Source organism: Felis catus, chromosome A2 (genome assembly GCF_018350175.1).
Source record: "Felis catus isolate Fca126 chromosome A2, F.catus_Fca126_mat1.0, whole genome shotgun sequence".
Classification (NCBI taxonomy): domain Eukaryota; kingdom Metazoa; phylum Chordata; class Mammalia; order Carnivora; family Felidae; genus Felis; species Felis catus.
Window position 1 is genome coordinate 27,477,651 of NC_058369.1, and position 20,553 is coordinate 27,498,203.

The following is a 20,553-nucleotide window of genomic DNA, read 5'->3' on the forward strand; positions in this document are numbered from 1 at the left end:
AGGGGGATTCTGTGAGTGAAATGTTGCAAGGACCACAAAATACAAGAGACATCACTACAAGCATGAAGCCTACAGACATCACAATGACTCTAAACCCATATCTTTCAATAATGACACTGAATGTTAATGGACTAAATGCTCCAACCAAAAGATATAGGGTATCAGAATGGATTAAAAAAAAAAAAAAACAAAAAACAAGACCCATCTATTTGCTGTCTACAAGAGACTCATTTTATCATTTTAGACCTGACGACACCTTCAGATTGAAAGTGAGGGGATGGAGAACTATCTATCATGCTACTGGAAGTCAAAAGAAAGCTGGAGTAGCCATACTTATATCGGACAAACTAGACTTTAAATTAAAGGATGTAACAAGAGATGAAGAAGGGCATTATATAATAATTACAGGGTCTATCCATCAGGAAGAGCTAACAATTATAAATGTCTATGCATCGAATTCGGTAGCCACCAGGTATATAAAACAATCACAAATATAAGCAACAGTATTGATAAGAATGTGGTGATTGCAGGAGACTTTAATACTCCACTTATAGCAATGGATAGAACATCTAGACAGAAAATAAAGAAACAAGGGCCCTGAATGATAAATTGGATCAGATGAACTTGACAAATAAATTTAGAACTCTGCATCCCAAAGCAACAGAATATACTTTCTTCTTGAGTGCACATGGAACATTCTCCAAGATAGATCACATACTGGGTCACAAAACAGCTCTTCATAAGTATACAAGAATTGAGATTGTACCATGAACACTTTCAGACCACAATGCTATGTAACTTGAAATCAACTACAGGAAAAAGTCTGGAAAACCTCCAAAAGCATGGAGGTTAAAGAACCTACTAAAGAATGAGTGGGTCAACCAGGCAATTAGAGAAGAAATGTAAAAATATACAGAAACAAATGAAAATGAAAATACAACAATCCAAACGCTTTGGGATGCAGCGAAGGCAGTCCTGAGAGGAAAATACATTGCAATCCAGGCCTATCTCAAGAAACAAGAAAAATCCCAAATACAAAATCTAACAGCATACCTAAAGGAAATAGAAGCAGAACAGCAAAGACACCCCAAACCCAGCAGAAGAAAAGAAATAATAAAGATCAGAGCAGAAATAAACAATATAGAATCTAAAAAAACAGTAGAGCAGATCAATGAAACTAAGAGTTGGCTTTTTGAAAAAATAAACAAAATTGATAAACCTCTAGCCAGGCTTCTCAAAAAGGAAAGGCAGATGACCCAAATAGATAAAATCATGAATGAAAATGGAATTATTACAAACAATCTCTCAGAAATACAAGCAATTATCAGGGAATACTATGAAAAATTATATGCCAATAAACTGGACAACCTGGAAGAAATGGACAAATTCCTAAGCACCCACACACTTCCAAAACTCAAACAGGAAGAGATAAAAAATTTGAGCAGACCCATAACCAGCAAAGAAATTGAATCAGTTATCAAAAATCTCCCAACAAATAAGAGTCCAGGACCAGATGGCTTCCCTGGGGAATTCTACCAGACACTTAAAGCAGAGATAATACCTATCCTTCTCAAGCTATTACAAAAAATAGAAAGGGAAGGAAAACTTCCGAACTCATTCTATGAAGCCAGCATTACTCTGATTCCCAAACCAGACAAAGACCCAGAAAAAAAGAGAACTACAGGCCAATATCCCTGATGAGTATGGATGTAAAAATTCTCAACAAGATACTAGCAAATCAGATTCAACAGCATATAAAAAGAATTATTCACCATGATCAAATGGGATTCATTCCTGGGCTGCAGGGCTGGTTCAATATTCACAAATCAATCAATGTGATACATCACATTAATAAAGGAAAAGATAAGAACCATATGATCCTGTCAATCGATACAGAAAAAGCATTTGACAAAATTCAACATCCTTTCTTAATAAAAACCCTCGAGAGAGTCGGGATAGAAGGAACATACCTAAACATCGTAAAAGCCATTTATGAAAAGCCCACAGCTAATATCATCCTTAATGGGGAAAAACTGAGAACTTTCCCCCTGAGATCAGGAACACGACAGGGATATCCACTCTCACCACAGTTATTTAACATAGTGTTGGAAGTTCTAGCATCAGACAACAAAAGGAAATAAAAGGCATCACAATTGGTAAAGATGAAGTCAAGCTTTAACTTTTTGGAGATGACATGATACTATACATGGAAAACCCGATAGACTCCACCAAAAGTCTGCTAGAACTGATGCATTAATTCAGCAAAGTCTCAGGATACAAAATAAATGTACAGAAATAAGTTGCATTCTTATACACTAACAATGAAGGAACAGAAAGACAAATAAAGAAACTGATCACATTCACAACTGCACCAAGAATCATAAAATACCTAGGAATAAACCTAACCAAAGATGTAAAAGATCTGTATACTGAAAACTATAGAAAGCTTATGAAGGAAATTGAAGAAGATACAAAGAAATGGAAAAACATTCCATGTTCATGGATTGGAAGAATATCAATGCAATACCAATCAAAATTGCACCAGCATTCTTCTCAAAGCTAGAACAAGCAATCCTAAAATTTGTATGGAACCACAAAAGACCCCGAATAGCTCAAGTAATATTAAAGAAGAAAACCAAAGTGGGAGGCATCACAATCCCAGACTTTAGCCTCTACTACAAAGCTGTAATCAGCATGGTATTAGCACAAAAGCAGACACATAGACTAATGGAATAGAATAGAAACTCCAGACTTGGACCCACAAAAGTATGGCCAACTAATCTTTGACCAAGCAGGAAAGAATATCCAATGGAAAAAAGACAGTCTCTTTAACAAATGGTGCTGGGAGAACTGGACAGCAACATGCAGAAGAATGAAACTAGAGCACTTTCTCACACCATTCACAAAAATAAACTCAAAATGGATGAAGGACCTGAATGTGAGACAGGAAACCATCAAAACCCCAGAGGAGAAAGCAGGAAAAAACCTCTCTGACCTCAGCCGCAGCAAATTCTTACTTGACACATCTCCAAAGGCAAGGGAATTAAAAGCAAAAATGAACTATTGAGACCTCATCAAGATTAAAAGCTTCTGCACTGCAAAGGAAACAATCAACAAAACTAAAAGGCAACCGATGGAATGGGAAAAGATATGTGCAAATGACATATTGGACAACGGGCTGGTATCCAAAATCTATGAAGAACTCACCAAACTCCACACCCAAAAAACAAATAATCCAGTGAAGAAATGGGCAGAAGACATGAATAGACACTTCTCTAAAGAATACATCCCGATGGCCAACAGGCACATGAAAGGATGCTCAACATCACTCCTTATCCGGGAAATACAAATCAAAACCACACTCAGATAACACCTCATGCCCGTCAGAGTGGCTAAAATGAACAAATCAGGAGACTATAGATGCTGGCAAGGATGTGGAGAAACGGGAACCCTCTTGCACTGCTGGTGAGAATGCACACTGGTGCAGCTGCTCTGGAAAACAGTGTGGAGGTTCCTCAAAAAATTAAAAATAGATCTGACCCAGCAATAGCACTGCTAGGAATTTACCCAAGAGATAGAGGAGTGCTGATGCATAGGGGCACTTGTACCCCAATGTTTATAGCAGCAGCACTTTCAACAATAGCAAAATTGTGGAAAGAGCCTAAATGTTCATCAAATGACAAATGGATAAAGAAAGTTGTGGTTTATATATACAATGGGATACTACTTGGCAATGAGAAAGAATGAAATCTCGCCTTTTGTAGCAACATGGATGGAACTGGAGAGTGTTATGCTAAGTGAAATAAGTCAGGCAGAGGGGCGCCTGGGTGGCTCAGCCGGTTAAGCATCTGACTTCGGCTCAGGTCATGATCTCACAGTTTGTGAGTTCAAGCCCCACATCGGGCTCTGTGCTGACAGCTCAGTGCCTGGAGCCTGCTTGGGATTCTGTGTCTCCCTCTCTCTCTGCCTTTCCCCTACTTGTGCTCGCTCGCGCTCTCTCTCTCTCTCTCTCTCTCTTTCTCTCTCTCTCAAAAATAAACAAAATATGAAAAAAAGAAAAAAAAAAGAAATACGTCAGGTAGAGAAAGACAGATACCATATGTTTTCACTCATATCTGGATCCTGATAAACTCAACAGAAGACAGGGGGGAGGAGAAGAGGGGGAAAAGGTACAGAGAGGGAAGGAGGCAAACCATAAGAGACTCTTAAATACTGAGAATAAACTGAGGGTGGATGGGGGTTGGGGGGGAGGGGAAAGTGAGTGATGGACATTGAGGAGGGCACCTGTTGGGATGAGCATGGGTGTTGTATGGAAACCAATTTGACAATAAATTTCATATTAAAAATAAAAAAGCTTAGATATATTGATCTTATATTAAGAGGTCTTGTTAAGTTTAATCACTAATTATAGTTTCTCAGTAGATTCATTTCTGTTTTCTGCATGTATCAAACTATCTACAAATAATGACAGTTTTATTCCTTCCTTTATAATCCTTCTATCTTTTGTTTATTGTTCTTGCCTTACTGTACTACCTAGGACCTTGAGTATATTGTGAAAAAACAGGGCTCATAGTGAATATTCTCATTTACAATCTCAGATAAATAGTTTACAGTGTTTCATCCTGAAGTACACATTCCCTCTAGTTCTAGTGTCCTGGAACTTTTGTATTTATTATGTTGGATGTTGAATGTGATTAATATATTTTTCTGCATCTACTGAGATCATCCTTTCACCTAGCTTTTATTAGTCTGGTGAAAGACAGTGCTTGAGAGTCTAATGTAAAAGCACACTGCATTGGTCATAATGTATTATCCTTTTCATAGATTGTGAATTCTCTTTCTCTCTCTCTCTCTCTCTCTCTCACACACACACACACACACACACACACACACACACACACACACCATCTGTCTACCTTTCTGATATATTTTAGGACTTTGGTATCTGTGTTTCCATGTGCCATTAGTCTGGAGATTTCCTTTATGTTATGTTCTTGTCATGTTCATGTGCAAGGCAATTCCTACAACAAATTGAGAGGCACAAGAATTTCCTTCTCTTTCATTTTATTTTCTGTCAGAATTTTTCCAACAGTCATACAGATGATAATTTATTCAGATTCTTGTTTCTTAATTGCATAGTAGAATTCAGCAGTAAAGTTATCTGGGTCTAATGCTGTCATTGTGAGAAGGGTCCTAATTTAGGTTGGACTTCGGTTTAAAAATTTTTTTTTAGTATTTCTTTATTTTTGAGAGACAGAGACACAGAATCCAAAGCAGGCTCCAGGCTCTGAGCTGTCAGCACAGAGCCTGACACGGGGCTCGAACTCACGAACTGTGAGTGAGATCATGACCTGAACTGAAGTTCATGCTCAACTAACTTTTTTACTTTGTGTCAGTTTGGGTAAAATGTATTTTTTCTAGAAATTTACATATTGAACCACAATTTTCAAATTTATTGGCCTAAAATTATTAGTTATATGCTCTTTTCCTTTTTAATGACTGCAATATTCAGATGTTTAACATATTACTTTCAGCTTTTATTTCCTTCCATTAAATGCACAGCAGTCATAATTTAAAGTAAGTTACTCTATAAACACGTTTAGTTGCATCTACCATTTTTCGTTTTCTTCATTTAGTTCAAAATTGTTTCTAACTTCCATTGATTTCTTTTTCTTTAGCATTCCTTTTGGATGAGTCTGCCAGTGACAAATTCTCTCAGCCTTGTCAGAAAGTGTGTTTATTTCACTTTTATTCTAAAAGAACGTGTTAACTGGCTATAGAAATCTAGGTTGATGCTTATTTTCTTTCAGCTCTTTAAAGATGTGATTCCATGGTCTTGTCATTTTCTTTTTTGCTCTTGTTGCCTTTGGTCTCTTCCTTTATTACTCCTTTGAATGTAAGGTTTTCCTACCCTACCCCCACTATTAAACCTGACAACTCTTTGTCCTTCTGCAGTTTTATCATGATAAGCTTAGGTGGGGATGCCAAACCCCCTGCTCGGGGTATGGTGTGTTCTTGAGTTTTGGATTGGTGGCTTTTGCCAGTTTTGAAAAATTCACAGCTATTATCTCTTTAATTATAGCTTCCACTGGAAGTTTTGGAATGGTGAATATATATCTATGAGGCTTTCTCATTATATTTTATGTCTTCTGACCTCTCTTATCCTTTTTCCCACTCTTCCTTCATCTCTTACTGGTTCATGCTGAATATTTTCATATGGCTCATCTTTAAGAATTTAGTAACTTTCCTTTCCCTGTTAAATTCATTCCTGGGGTTATTGTATTTTTGTGTTCTAGAATTTCTATTTGGTTCTTTTTCACATCATCTCATTTTCTTATAGATCCCAGCTCTCAGGAAAGGTTTTTAAAAATCTTTCCTTTCTAGTAACAAGTTAAACATAGTTATTTTAATGACTACTTCTGATCATTCCGATTTTAGGTATCCTATGATTCTAATCTCATTTGTATTGACTCGTCTCCAAATATGCTATGGGGTATGTGTGTGCACATTCATGTGTTGGGCATTTGAAGAAAATAATTTGTAGGCATGATTTAAAATCTTGGATGATATTATTTTCTTCCAGGGATTATTTTTCTTTGCTTCTGCCAGGAACCTAATAAGACTAGCAAGTTGGGATCTCACATTTCCAAGACTGAAACTTTCTTGATTGCCCAGATAATTTGAAATTGTGCTGCCACTGGTAGCAGGGCTGGCTTACATCTGGGTCACTCTTTTTTTTTTTTTAATTATTTATTAAAAAAATTTTTTTTAATGTTTATTATTTGAGAAAGAGACAGAGAGCAAGCAGGAGAGGGGCAGAAAGAGAGGGAGACACAGAATTGGAAGCAGGCTCCAGGCCCTGAGCTTCCAGCACAGAGTCCAAAGTGGGGCTCGAACACAAAGACCATGAGATCATGACCTGGGCCAAAGTTAGCCACCTAAATGACTGAGCCACCCAGGCGCCCCTGGGTCACTCTTTTTTGAACGGTATCACCTTCTCAGGTGATTTTTGCATGCCCACCCAGGTATGGAGATTTAGAAAGTGCTCTACTATTGGAAACCTAGGTTTTATTGTTTTAGCCCCATCTGCCTCTCCAAGACACAAATACCCTCAGCAGAAAAGCAGCCCCAAATGCTAGGCTCCTCTCTGGATTTCTAGCTGCTCTTGGATCTTGACCTTTTTATATTCCCTTGCTGCTTTGTTACCTTTTAGCAGATGTTTGTGTATATTCCATACAATTTTTTCCTAGTTGAACACTGTGGGATATTTAATTCAAATTATTTTGTATGGTAGGAATAAAAGCAGAAGTCATACCTTTTCTTTTCTCTTTTGGTGGTCTGAAAATATCCTGCCCTACAGGTTGTATTCTTTAATTACTGTTTAAACTAATTTATCATTACCTGAACATTTCCATAATTTATCATCTTTAAAGTATAATTGAAATCACAGGGAAAATAATGAATCTACATATTGGCACAAGTAATGGATACTCATAGTCTCCACTGCTCACCATTTGTGATAAATTGGAGGTAGCGGAACATACTGAAATGTCTCTTGTATCATCAGAGAATTATTAAATTTAGAATGAGCACAGTTTAGAGCTGTTTTTGCTAGTGTATTTCCTAGACATTACTTTGCATTATTCTAAGAAAAACCTTAGGATATAATTAAGGTGCTTTCCACAATAGTAATTCGGATACAGGAAAAGTAAGGCACAATAGAATGATGTGTCCAAGTCTACAGAATAAGTTTAGTGACTATGTTCCTAGGGAGTGAGCTTAAATTATTTAAGACATTTCCATTGACAGTAAAAAACAACATGGCAGACAATCCATACATTATTCTTAGGAAACTGAAAGTTGTCTTTTTATACTTTGATTTGGTGGTGAACATGTCTAGTGCTTAGGACAAGTGACTTAAAAAATATATATATATTATTTTTTTGTAGGGGGGCTGAGACATAATTTTCACCTTACCAGTCTTTTCTTTTCAAAGCACATTTTAGAAAGTTCTGTGTAAAGCTCCAGACAAGCATTTTCTTTAGAGGGGGAGGCATTATCTGCCACCTGACTTTCTCTTGATTCCAGATTATTTATGGGAGGCTCTAGTAGGGGAAACAAGATTTGCCTAGTGACAGGGTTGCAAAATGGTAATAGGTCAGTGCATTGGGGTCTGGGAAGGGCATGGCATGGATGGCAGGTATCTATCCCCTAAATGATCTGGCCCCAAGAAAGTGTAGGAGAGCTCCCAATATGGCTTCCATAGCACTGTCTTTCCTTATTTACCATTAAATGAGGGAAGAGGAAAAAGAAGGGGCACATTACAGAGAATTGGGCTGAGGGTCTAATTTTACCAACACTATTGAGACAAGTGGGCCTAATGGGATATTTTAATTCTGTAAATGTTGTTTCCTTAGCTCCTCTCCTTTCTTCCTTCCATTGTTTTTGGATTTTACTTTAATAAAGAAGATATAGTCTCCATTGCTCATCACTTAGGATAAGTTAGAAGGAATAAACCATACTGGGGCACCTGGGTGGCTCAGTCAGTTAAGCATCCGACTTCCTCCCAGATCATGATCTCGTGGCTCACAAGTTCGAGCCCCATGTTGGGCTCTGTGCTGACAGCTCTGAGCCTGGAGCCTCCTTCTTGGATTCTGTGTCTCCCTCTTTCTCTGCCCTTCCCCTGTTTGTTCTCTGTCTCTGTCGCTCTCAAAAATAAATGAAACATTAAAAAAATAAAAAAGAAAATACTGCAGTGTCTTTTGGAAAACTGTTAACACCAAAAGGAGCACAATTTAGAACTGCCTTTTCTAGTGTGCCCTCATTGGTTGAGCACTTAACTTGATAGATGCCTGGAATGTCAAAATAATGGAGGACTTATTATGTAAGAGGTGGCTTAGGGACATGTTAGGGAAAGAATGGAATGAACTGTATAAACATTAGTTATGACAAAATGATAGGTTGAAGATTACTAATATGAATGTTTAGAGCCTTCCTTCATATTAACCTCCCACAACCTCTAGGAGATTCTTTTTCTACCCTCCTCCTTTCTGGCAGAGACAAAGACAAAATGAGAAAAATGAAAAGAGAACACCACATAGAGTAAAGAGAATCAAGCATTGAAAGGAAAAAGAAAAAAAAAAACAAGTCTTGGGAGTCGGTAAAATTTTTTGGAAAGTTTTTGCAAGAGTATGCATATTGATGTGTGATACATTATCCATTTCTGGAGATGTGGATCCTGGGGATGGTGATGATGATGGGCTTTGTTCTATTATCATTTTCCAAGATGCCACTAAAGCAAAGTTATTATTGGCATTTGGATTACACTTTTCTGAAAAGAACTCTGTGCTGAGGATTCATGTCATTCAAGGATTCATGAGAGTTAACAATTAACCATGAGACATGAGTCATTTTTACTATCACTTGAACTAAATCTCAGTGGAAGAGTTCTGTAGATACTTTAGTCATCAATGGCCTATAGAAATATTTTGCCTGAACTATTGGCCACATGTAAGAGACAGCTGGATCTTGGTAAATATTACAAAAATAATCTAAAGCTAAAACCCATTTTGAAGCCATGGGGTATAGACTGTCTCAGAATTTGTATAAAGGGAAGTTTTTCAAGTATAACTAGATGGTCATCTTTTTGGGCTGTGGCAAAATAAACCACTTAATAGGACATCAGGTTTGATTATTTCTAAAATTGCTATAAATCTATGGTTTCTCATTCACTATTTTGACCATAGTGACTTGATTTATATTTAATCCAAAACATAGAGTCTTTAATTCCTTACTACTGAAATCTGGTTCTATAAAGGTAGTCTTCACAGAATAAGAGGAGAGGCAGCACAATCCTCTAGAAACATGAAGTGCAGAAGAAGAAAAACCAAACTAAAATCTCTTTTCCAGCTGTGTTTAAAATGATGACTTTTTTTATAAAGAGCTTTGAATATACTAAAGTGTCATTAGCCTTAAAGAATCTTCTCTTGTACTTCCATGGTAAAGAAAAATTTTGATTGTATTAATTTGGCAATGAGTGTTGGTAAACACATTCATCGGTCCTAATCATACCTCCACATGGGGATTGCCTGGTAGGTTTAGGATTGAACTGCCAAGGAGCTGACATTAAAACCCTCCTCTCTCCTGAGAAAACATGAGAATACTATGATCGACTTTCTGGCCTTTCTCATCAGAGGCTGCTAGGCTGAGAGCAGACCCTCTCTGAGAAGGATGAGAATTTGTCCAAACTGGTGGGGTATGTTTTAAAAGGCACGATTCAGTGACCAGAACAGGTGCTAAATAAGCAAACCTGTCCTTTCTCGTCTACCTCGACTGTCCATGATTATGATATAAGTGTGGTCCAGTGGCTGGAATTATGGTGATTTTTCAAAAATGCCAGTGTCAAAATTTTGCCTCGACAGTATATCTGTAACTACTAATAATGCTGTTTTGGGCTGACTCAGTTGCTTTGAAATTGCATGGCTCTGTTATGAGTAATGAGAGGCAACCAATTATCTATAAAATAACGGCATGCACAGAGGAGAGTTTGATGAATTACAAATGAACTCTGCTGACACAACAGGGTGTGGAAACCTTCTCTGCTCTTCCTATCAGAGTTAGGGGTGATGCTTGCAGACTTTACAAGCAACTAGCCCACTCAGTTCTAACATGGGGTGGGAGCCTTCCCTCACTAGGACACATGGCATTGCTTTACAATTAAGTAGGAAGCTCAACACGGGTGTATAAAGGCAGCACACCCAGGTATGAAACACCTATGTAAAGAATTATTATGTTCCAGGAAAGATGCAGTTAGATAAGGGATATGCATGCACTGTAATCTGATGTGATTCAGAACACAGACCAAAAGAGCCATCACAAAGCCCCATCTCGGAACTCAGCCCAGTATGTGGGGAGCCACTGCACAAATTCACCTAAGCAGAAGGCAGATGTTGAATTCCTAGAACCAAGGGATTCCCACCCTCATCAGGGATCTGTCAGGTGGAGGAGCTTCATTCAGCAACACTTGGGCTGTTGTCTCTGCCGTGCCTGATGAAGGCAATGTCTGTTTTTCACTATTGCTTAAGAAATTGCAATTTAAAGTCATTTTCTGCTAGGAAAAGGATACAGAGAGTAGTCAAAACACCAAAACATCCTGCAGGATTACATGGGAAGATCAAGAGAATTCTATACATCTAAGCGAATGTTGATGCCCTGATGGCTTCAAGAGGCTGAGTAAAGAGTTCATAGTTTGAGGATGTTTATCTCTGTGGTCCTATGGCAGTCTTGTCATGCTTGGGGATTAATGGGGGTTTATACGTAAAGAAGATACAAAACAGGGGTTTCTACTTACTGAGAGGTTGCTAGTATTTCCACACCAAACATTCAGGAGAGAGTAGGTTTTTTGTTTTTTGTTGTTGTTGTTGTTGTTGTTTTGTTTTGTTTTTGTCTATTATAGTCCCTTCCCCATATTGGGCATCTCTGGGTACAGGTTTGCACACCGGTTTTTAAGATAGACTAATGGCAAACACAGTGTGGAGGCCAAGCCCTAGGAGTTGGTCTCCCAGGAGAAGCAGTGATTTCAGATAGATCCCATCAGCCTAGAGACTAAGCATGCCTGTCAGGAGCAGTAGGGCATGATGTGGGGCTTGCTGCCCAGTGTCCTCCAGCCAAGTACAAGAGACTGGGCTCTTATCCCTAGAGTGAATCAGGTAAATAATGAGTAAACAATACCCTGGTACAGAGAGAGAGAGAGAAAGAGAGAGAGGCATGATGACATAGGAATGAGAGAGATTTGGGAAACACTGTATTTGCCCAAGGTCATATTACTTAGGTACTTGGTCACATGGTGGAGTGAAGAGGACAGGTGCCTAGATAAGAATTAGTTCAGTCTGGAAAAACTTGCAAGCAAGGAGAGTTGGAATGCAGGGGCTGTGTTGGCTGGGAAAGTGAGCTCTTTTAGCAAGATAGGCAGTCCAGAGACTAAGAGAATGGTCTTTGGGGTTTGAGTGTCTGGGTTCTATCTCAACTCTGTCACTTGGAACTATTTACCTTGTAATAACACTTAACATCATTGAGATTCAGTTTTCTTATTTTCTGCAAGATGGGATAATAGAACCTGTATCTTAGAAACTTGGAAATGTTGGCTACTATTATCCTTTCCAGGGCTGAACCCTAGCCTACCCGCCTTTGTGCGTGTTGTGAATTGTGCAGTCTTCCCAGGTAAGCAACATGAGTGTCTTCATACTGGCTCTGCCTAAGACCGACTTGCTGCTGAGGGTGTAATGAGGTCAAGCTTATCTGAATTTCACATAAACAATGAATAATTTTTTTAGGTCTAGGTATATTCAAATATTGCATGACAGCCCTATTTATTAATGAAATTTCAGAAGTTCTATGAATCCCTTAACATTACATAAACATTTGGTATGCAGATGCATTTTGAAAAGGAAGGAGAGTGGGTATCAAACCTTTGCCTCTAAGGGGAAATATATATTATCCCTTTATATTGCAGGAGATGATGGTGCTCTTGGTGAAATCTTAGGACCCTATGCTTAAGTCCCTAGCCTCCAAGTTACTAGTTGAGCTATTTGGCAACCCACATCATCATCGCTCCTTTTCTCTGTTCCTACCTCTGATGGCTGAGAAAACTGAAGGTTATTTGTTTGGTCTGTAACCAAAGGCCTTTAAAGAGAGATATTAATGCTAATTAATTTAAAAAAACCCACAGGCATTGTGGCAATAGTTTGTACAGCAAGCTGGGATGAATGTCTTTCTGGCAAGACTTCCAAGGCAAGTTGATTCACCCAGAAGACAGGAGATGTTAGGCCTCAAGGCATGACAGAAGCAAAAACTGGTGAAGCAAAGCATACAGGAAACTTGGGTAGTAAGTTTAAATCCTCTTAAAATGTCTAGAAAATGCATTCTAACACAGAGTCCTACAATTCAGCAAGCCTCAGGAAAAGTCTAGAGCTTTCTTGCCTTGATCTGGAAGTCCCTATTACATAAGAAACTGGAAGAAAAAAAGAAAAGATCAGCTTAGTAAGTTGAGTCTGAAGAACAGCAACCCCATTTGAATGGGACATCCCACAATGACACACTGGCTTTCAGAAGAGGAACAGAAGGAGATCTGCAGCCATGCCTGTGGGTCTGTGTTCTTAGGTAGACTGGCTTGATCCAGAGGAAGGAAGGAAGGAAGAAGGAAGAAATGAGAAGGTGAACAGTAGAAAAGTTTAGAAATAAATGATCAAAGACAGCTTTTGCTAGCACTACATTATATCCCTTCAGGCAATTGAATGGAATGCCGCTGACAAGCCAGTGACATTCTCCAGTTTCATTCTCCAATGAAATAAGTGTTCTAGAATGCAAGTGCCTGAGCACTAGGACATGCATGAACAATAATGGGGGAGACCTAGTTGATACTTGGTCTTCAAGTAACTGGAATACTTTAAAAAGGAGGCAGAGGAAAGAATGCCCAAGAAATGCACAAATACTAAAAACTAACTATAAAAGACTCCTATTTCAAAGGGAAAATGGAATACAATGAACATGTTTTCTACCTAAAAATCATGACCACTAAGCAGTAGATATAATTTTATATAATTCTGTTGCTACCAGTATTCACTAATTGTGTTTTTAATTTGTGTTTGATCTACTTCAACAGCTTATAGTATAAACACAAGACCAGATGAAGCAGACAATTCCCAAAAGGAAAAAAAAAACTATTTAGGAGAGAGACACTTTATCTGAGGACCATGGAAGGAGTTTTGTTTGTTTTGTTTTGTTTTTAACAGGGTTGACAGATAAAATATAGGTGGTATTTTTTAGTCTAGGGATGCCCCAATATTTCATGGCAACCCCATTTATTAGTACATTTCAGAAGATCCATAAGCTCCTGGATATTCTATAAATATTTGGTGCAGATATGCATTTTAAAAAAGGAAACTGGCTACAGCTTTCCACCAGAATCTTAAATCTGTCATCTCTCAACAGTTCAACATCATTAATGCAAAGAGATGATTCTATCACGTCTGCCCTTTCCCTGTGGCCTTGAGCTTCCCAGCAGCCAAAACTAAAGGGAATTTACAAAAGCAATTTACCAAATAGCAGCTGAAGAGAAGAGGCCCAAGCGGAAGAAAGACTGATCTGGTCAGAAGATAGTGAGTCAGCTGGCTCACAAGCCCCTTCCAGCCTATGTAGAAATCTGAGACTAGAGCTCTCAGTGGGTATTAACTTTTTAAAGGATCAGGTATGCATTACAAAAGATCTTGGGCTGCCTGGCAGGATTGAACTTGAGAAGGGCAAGATGGTGACCCAGGTGGGCTAGGGGAAGGTGGCTGGAAGGAAGTGAGCTGATAGTTATGTAGAAGGTGACATGGAGGCAGGGAGGAAGAGGAAACTCAGAGGTAGGAATCCCTGCCTCAAGGGTCAGGGTTTTTTCCGCTCAGGCTTTTATATCTTTTGAATTCCTCTGTACCTATTTTTATGTGTCCCCATCCTGGGTAGGGAGTCTCCTTCCAAGGCCCCATGGAAGCTGTGAGTGATGATGAAGGCACAGTCTTTACCTGCAAAGTCACTGAAAGTAGACCCTTAGTGCTGCAGCTTCTGATGCCATTTCCTCCTCAGATCTCCACAAGGTTGGGGAGTCCTCTTCCTCTTTGTCATGTTTCTGGAGCTTTGGAGAAAACAATGGAATAGGCTTATTAATAATGGGTCCTTGGGATCTCTGAACAAGTGTTGTGCGGATGGCTAAACAGAATTTGCAAATCAGAGGCTGAAAGGTGTATGTCCTTTAATTGTATTGGTTGCCAAAATTTGAAAATGGGGAGGTGTCATGTAAGTGTCCACATTTCCAGCTTTGGTGATAACCAGATCAGGCTATGCTGTGGCCTGTTCGATGCCTTGTCTTGTCTGCTGGAGGCTCTAAGTGGGAGGTCACAGACTGGGGAGCTTCCTCCCATTTACAGTAATCCCCAGTACTCTCTGATCTTATGCTTGGCTGGCATCATTCATGTATTTTACTCACCATTCAATGAAGAAACTGTTTTACACCTACCCATGATCATTCTCCTAAAGTGGCCTATGGTTTCCCTACTATTCTCTTTGGCTTAGTCTCTCTTATATGAGCTCGGAGCAGTTTTGTTCAGTGAAGCAAAATAGCCCAAGCAAATCTGTGATAACAGTACAAGAGCCATGAGTACTAAGTAAGAAATAAGAGCATATCCATTAAAAGAGGCTTTAGTAGGCAAACAGTTAAAAAAAATTAGAAAACATCAAGAAATTAACAATTGATCTAAGTCAATTAAATCATTTAAAAATCCTCTTCAAATACCCATATTTATTTTTAAAAACATCTTATATATGTCTCAGATTTGCATATAGAGTAAATAAAATTTCCATTCTACCAGAGAGAGGATGTTCTCAGAGCTCTTCATTAGAAGAGCTCAATTTTCCCCCTTAATCTCCTATTGCAGTTCAGTTTTATTAACTAAATTTGTTATTCCTGTGTGTGGCTTTATCCATTGTAAAATGCTGAAGGTATAAATTCACAGGATGTGCAGTGTAGTATTTTGTAAGTCGTTTGAAGAGATTGAGGTAAATGTTTTAACAGTACCAATGATGGCCAGTATTTATGATATGAACCGGTAGTTTCTTTGATGTGTATTATTTCATCCTGCACCATTTCATTTAATCTGTACCATAATCCCTACACAAGGTAGGCACCGCTTAGCTCCATCTTTACCAAGGAAGAAATTGAGCTCTGAGGAAGTTCATTTGCTTGTCAAAGATCAGCCAGCTAGGCAGTGGCTGAGTTATTCCCAACAATTTTTGCGTTTTTATCTATCCTAGAGGAGCTGCCTGCCACCTGAGTGGCCAGTTCCACCCACCAGGCGCAGTCCCCTCCCCAGCCAAAAGGCAGTCCTTTGAAAAGCATCTTGCTGCCTCAGCAAAAAGTCTCTCCACTAATATAGTGGAGTTTGCTATCTTGGGCCAAAATCACTGTAAATCTAACCTAGAGAGACCCCATTCCCCCCAACGTGGCCCCTTGGAGCAGATGGAGAAATTTCCCCAGTATTTCTGAGCAAACTTTGACACACAAAGCAAACCAGTGAAGGAATGATACCCAGGCTCTCCAGCTGAGCTATATTTCCACTTGGGGTAAGTTTGAGTCTAAATGAGGTTCATTAGCATATAACTGGGCCACAAATATGTTGATGAGGGTCATGGATCTTCTGTTCAGAATTTGGCTGCCAGCACTCTGGTTTTACATTTTGCCACATAGATTTAATTCTCCTTAGTGGAAGAAAACCACATTAAGAAGTCATTTCCCTCCTCGCAGAGGCAGATAGAACACCATCGCTACAGGCGAGTCAAACAGGATTGCTATTTTTCTACTCAAGAACTAATTTTCATTTTGATACTAGCTTTAGGTCTGTTATAAATCCATCTTGTAACAATTCAATAGGATGACAAAGAACAATATATACAGCCCAGAAAATATGGCCTTCCCACTTCTGGTGCTGCCATTGAAAAGACACAGAAACCCAGCATTAAGTGGCTTCATCACCACAGATCATACCAGATGAATCCAAATAATTTAGAGCCTGTGAACGTTAATGCCTCCCTGGTTATTAGGAGACCGTCTGTTATTGTCATATGCCTTACAGATGGCAACGTTGTGCCCACACTTCGAAGTTGTTTATGCGAGGTAGAGAAATAAATAAAACAAAAACTAATCATATTTGCAAAGCTCTGCTGTATATGGTTTTTAAAACTTAGAGGTTTCCCTCCTAAAAGCCCCAGATGGAAAAATGTGGCTTTCTTTAGAACAGTAGTGCTGGCTACCCACTGGATTCACCTGGGGAACTTTAAAAAACACTATTGCCTGGGTCCACCCGGGGATTCTGATTTAATTTGTTTGGGGACAGCCTGGGTTTGGGGACTTTTTCAAACTTCTCAGTTAATTCTGAGGTGCACTTACTCCTTGAGAAGCAAGGCATTTGGGAGAAATGTGTATGTGTATAGATAGAGCCCATGCACATAGAGAAATAATACATTTCCCTTTAAGACCATTGCTTGTCACCCTGTCAATAGAAGAGAGGCTGTTGTTTGCAAACCCTGTTCTACAACTGCTTTTCTTCTCCACAGAAATAGGGAGTCCAGGAATGATCCTGATGAGCAAGACCTGCATCTTCAAAGAGGCACCCAGGTGACTTAGAAATTAAACGTGGTGTAGTTTGGGGTACATTTCTTCCTTCCTGAGGCAACCCAGGAACCTGGTGGCTGCAAGCCATTGCAGGCTGGCAGAGGTAAGCTCTAGTGACCTCAAACAGTGGTTTATGCAGAAGGCACTACATGCCAGAAGGAAGCTTTATTGTGGGAGGGGAGAACTTCAGATGAACCTTCCAGATTAATTTAGGCTGTCCACAGGGAAAGGCACTGACTGCTTACTAATGCACATGGTATTTATTCTGTCCCCACAATGCTAAGGGCTGGCCCTGGCACTAGAACACTGAAACAGACCCATTTATTGTCATTATGGGATACTCAGAATAGGCACCAAATGGTTAATTATAAATGGTTGGGGTGGGGGGGGGTGGGATTTACAAATGGAACAGACCCTTTTGCTGCCCATATGAAGGGTACCCAGGTAGGGAGAATAGGCACCAAATAATTTATTACAAATAAGGAGGAGGCATTTCCAAATGGGAGGGCTGCTGCTGGGAGGGCCTGACCTGCTTTGAAAGGCTTTTGAGTTTCAGCTTGGTAAAGAAACAGAGTGCTATGATACAGAGTGACAGGGGAGAAGGGCTTATCTAAGGAACATCTAGCAACATCTCTCCAAGAAGATAAGGTTAGGCTCAGACTTTGACAATGAGAGGGCAAGCTCCTTAACCTCTTTGTGCCTAAGTTTCCCCCCACTGTAAAAAGGGAGCAGTAAGAGTTTTGAGTAGATGTACTTGGCACTTAGTAGTAATAAGTGGTACTTAGTGTTTGCTGCTGCTATTATTACTACTATCAGGCTGGATACACCATCCCCATCACAGTGGGGACAGAGAGGTTTTGTCCAGGAGTAAACTTGCCTTTCCTGTCTTCATGGTTTCCCAATGACGTGTGTCTTTTTGGACCTTAGATACACTAAAAGGATTAAGAGCTATGGTATGGCCCAAACCAACGACTCTAGTGAGGCACTGAAGTCTGAGGAGAAAATTTAGCTCCTGCAGCTTTAAAATGACCTATAATAATCCCTAACTCTCCAGGTTGTTAAGAGTAAAAAAGGTATCAATGGAGGCTCCTCACAGGTCAAGGTCAAGGTCTTAGAATAAAAGCATGTGGTAATGATCAAATGCAGTCAAAATTACCCTGAAATCAGGGCTGCCAGAGTTAGCAAATAAAAATACTAAATCAAATTAACTGAGTGTCCTGTACATCTCATGTGATATTTGGGACATATTCTTACTAAAAAGTATTACTTATTTATCTAAAATTCAAACTTAACTGGGCTTCTCCTTATATTTTATCTGGTAACTCAGCCTGGGGGACCCCCTTTGAAAAAGAAAAACCTAAACACTGAAAGTGCTTGGCTCACATTTGGGTTGTTCCCACACCTGCCTTGCTATGAATCCAGGAAAAGACACAGGCTGTCCAAAGGAAGACCAAAATCAAAGCTAGCATTTTGTTCACTCTAAGGCTTAGTATTGGATGAAATGAAGGGTACTCTTTAAACCTCACAGCTCAGTGGTTCTCAGGCGCACACTTTTCCACATTTTCACATCTCTGAAATCAAAGTGTGCTCCACAATCGACGGTGTGTCATAATTTAATTGGCAGTGTTTTTCTTTGTTAGTCGTACATGAAGGAACGGTGCTTCTTCCTGTCGACTGCGTCTGGGGTTCAATGCACTACAGTGCTCCGTCTTTCCTCCTGGTAATCATATCACACAAGTTAAATGGCCATGACAGTGCTCAACACCACAGCACATTCCTTACCTCCTCTCTAGGCAACAGTGAAACTGTTGAACAGTTGACACTGTTTTCACAGGCACTTGGTTCTTTAGGGGAAAGTGCTCACCAGAGTTAGAAAGTTTGCAAAAAAATTTGAGCCAAAAAATCTTTATTCACTCAACAGAGTGAAGTCTGTGATGGCTCTTGGAAGAGCATTCTATTTCCATATAAGTTTGAAAAGAGATTAAAAAAAATGTATCTGCAGTCATTTCACTTTATCTGCCTGAAATGATTTTGGAGAAGGTAGTGTTAACAGGATTTCTGACTGAAGTAGTGATATGTGTCAATTTTGACATTCTGCTCCTTCCTGGGCATTGAGCGTGCTATCACAAGGTATGTGAGGTAAAGATCAATTCCCTGATGTAATGCTCAAACTGCCTTGGCTATTGACTTTTTTATAGCTCTGTAATGGAATACAGTAGGAAGAATGATTCACAATAATTTAAATGTTTTTCAGGATTTGGAACTAACCTGTAATAAAATGCCAAGTTGTCTTCAAAGGCTGGGAAAGGTGGGGGGAAACGATTTAATACCACTTCTTAAAGAAGCAAGTGCTGAATATAAACTTGAGTGTTGTTATAGAGTACGTTAATATATTTCATTGTTATTTTCTAAAACAACATAAAGAGCAGGAAGCTTAAACTATTTCTTACGGGTTGATGGTTCTATTCAGACAGGTGTTTATATAGTCTTGAAAAGGAAATAATATCAATGAACACGGAAGTAAATCCATAATTTTCTTTTAGAACTAATTCTCTGCCTCTATTTTCAATATAGCCAACAAGCCTTTGTTGAGCACATGATATATTCCAGGCACTGTTCTAGGCATTATGGGAACTGTCAAAATGTATAAGCCACAATCTGTGCCTCCAGGGGTCTTACCACCTCAAAGGGCAGACAGATTTATACATATGTAATATAAGTCAGTCTGGTATAAGAACTGGGCTAGAAGTTCCATCACAGTGTTCTCAGAATATCTGAGGAAGAGAGTAATTCTTGCCAGGTGGGGCCTTTGGTTGACTTAAAAAATCAGGATTTCCACTGGGCTTAAAGCATGTGATTTCTGGGCAGTGGGAATGGCTTTAGCAAACACATGAGGTGCATGCCAGCTCTACTGCAACTCATGCCATGGCTAGCTTCCTCAACTGCTGGCACCCCTCTTTCCTGAGGAGTTCTGACTTAGCTTTCCTCATAAGCCTGACCTTCTTTCAGAGTGGTCAGAGAACTGAAATTTAGTTGCCATTTTGAGAAGCCTTAACATTCCATTGTTTAAAGATGGGGAAGACATGGGGTGCCTGGGTGGCTCAGTCAGTTGAGCATCTGACTTCGGCTCAGGTCATGATCTCATAGTTCATGGGTTCGAGACCTGCATCGGGCTTTGCGCTGACGGTGTGGAGACTGCTTCAGATTCTCTATCTCCGGCTCTCCATGCCCCTCCCCGCCACTATCTCTCTCTCAAAAATAAATAAACATTAAAAAAAAAGATGGGAAAGATATCTCATTGGCCCAGAAGATGGCCTCCAGTCTATGATTCAAAGCCACAAACAGCTTTG

The 20,553-nt window shown here is 39.4% G+C and overlaps 1 protein-coding gene and 1 long non-coding RNA gene across 16 annotated transcripts in view; one reads left to right on the forward strand and one right to left on the reverse strand.

Annotated features, from left to right (window-relative positions):
* The window catches only part of LOC109496496, a 353,319-nt gene that overhangs the window by 300,091 nt on the left and 32,675 nt on the right, over window positions 1–20,553 (forward strand). For 2 of the 3 annotated variants that reach the window (XR_006594750.1, XR_006594749.1), the window contains exon 5: window positions 17,146–17,306. This is a non-coding gene — a long non-coding RNA (uncharacterized LOC109496496). The remainder of the gene's footprint in view (window positions 1–17,145; window positions 17,307–20,553) is intronic. The other variant, XR_002152534.3, reaches the window with a different exon arrangement.
* Window positions 1–20,553, reverse strand: part of FHIT (fragile histidine triad diadenosine triphosphatase) — a 1,423,954-nt gene that overhangs the window by 13,663 nt on the left and 1,389,738 nt on the right. For all 13 annotated transcript variants that reach the window (XM_045053133.1, XM_045053131.1, XM_045053132.1 and 10 more), the window contains one exon: window positions 14,562–14,671. In XM_045053133.1, coding sequence (XP_044909068.1) covers window positions 14,570–14,671 — 102 coding nt within the window. In that variant the 3' untranslated portion in view covers window positions 14,562–14,569. The remainder of the gene's footprint in view (window positions 1–14,561; window positions 14,672–20,553) is intronic.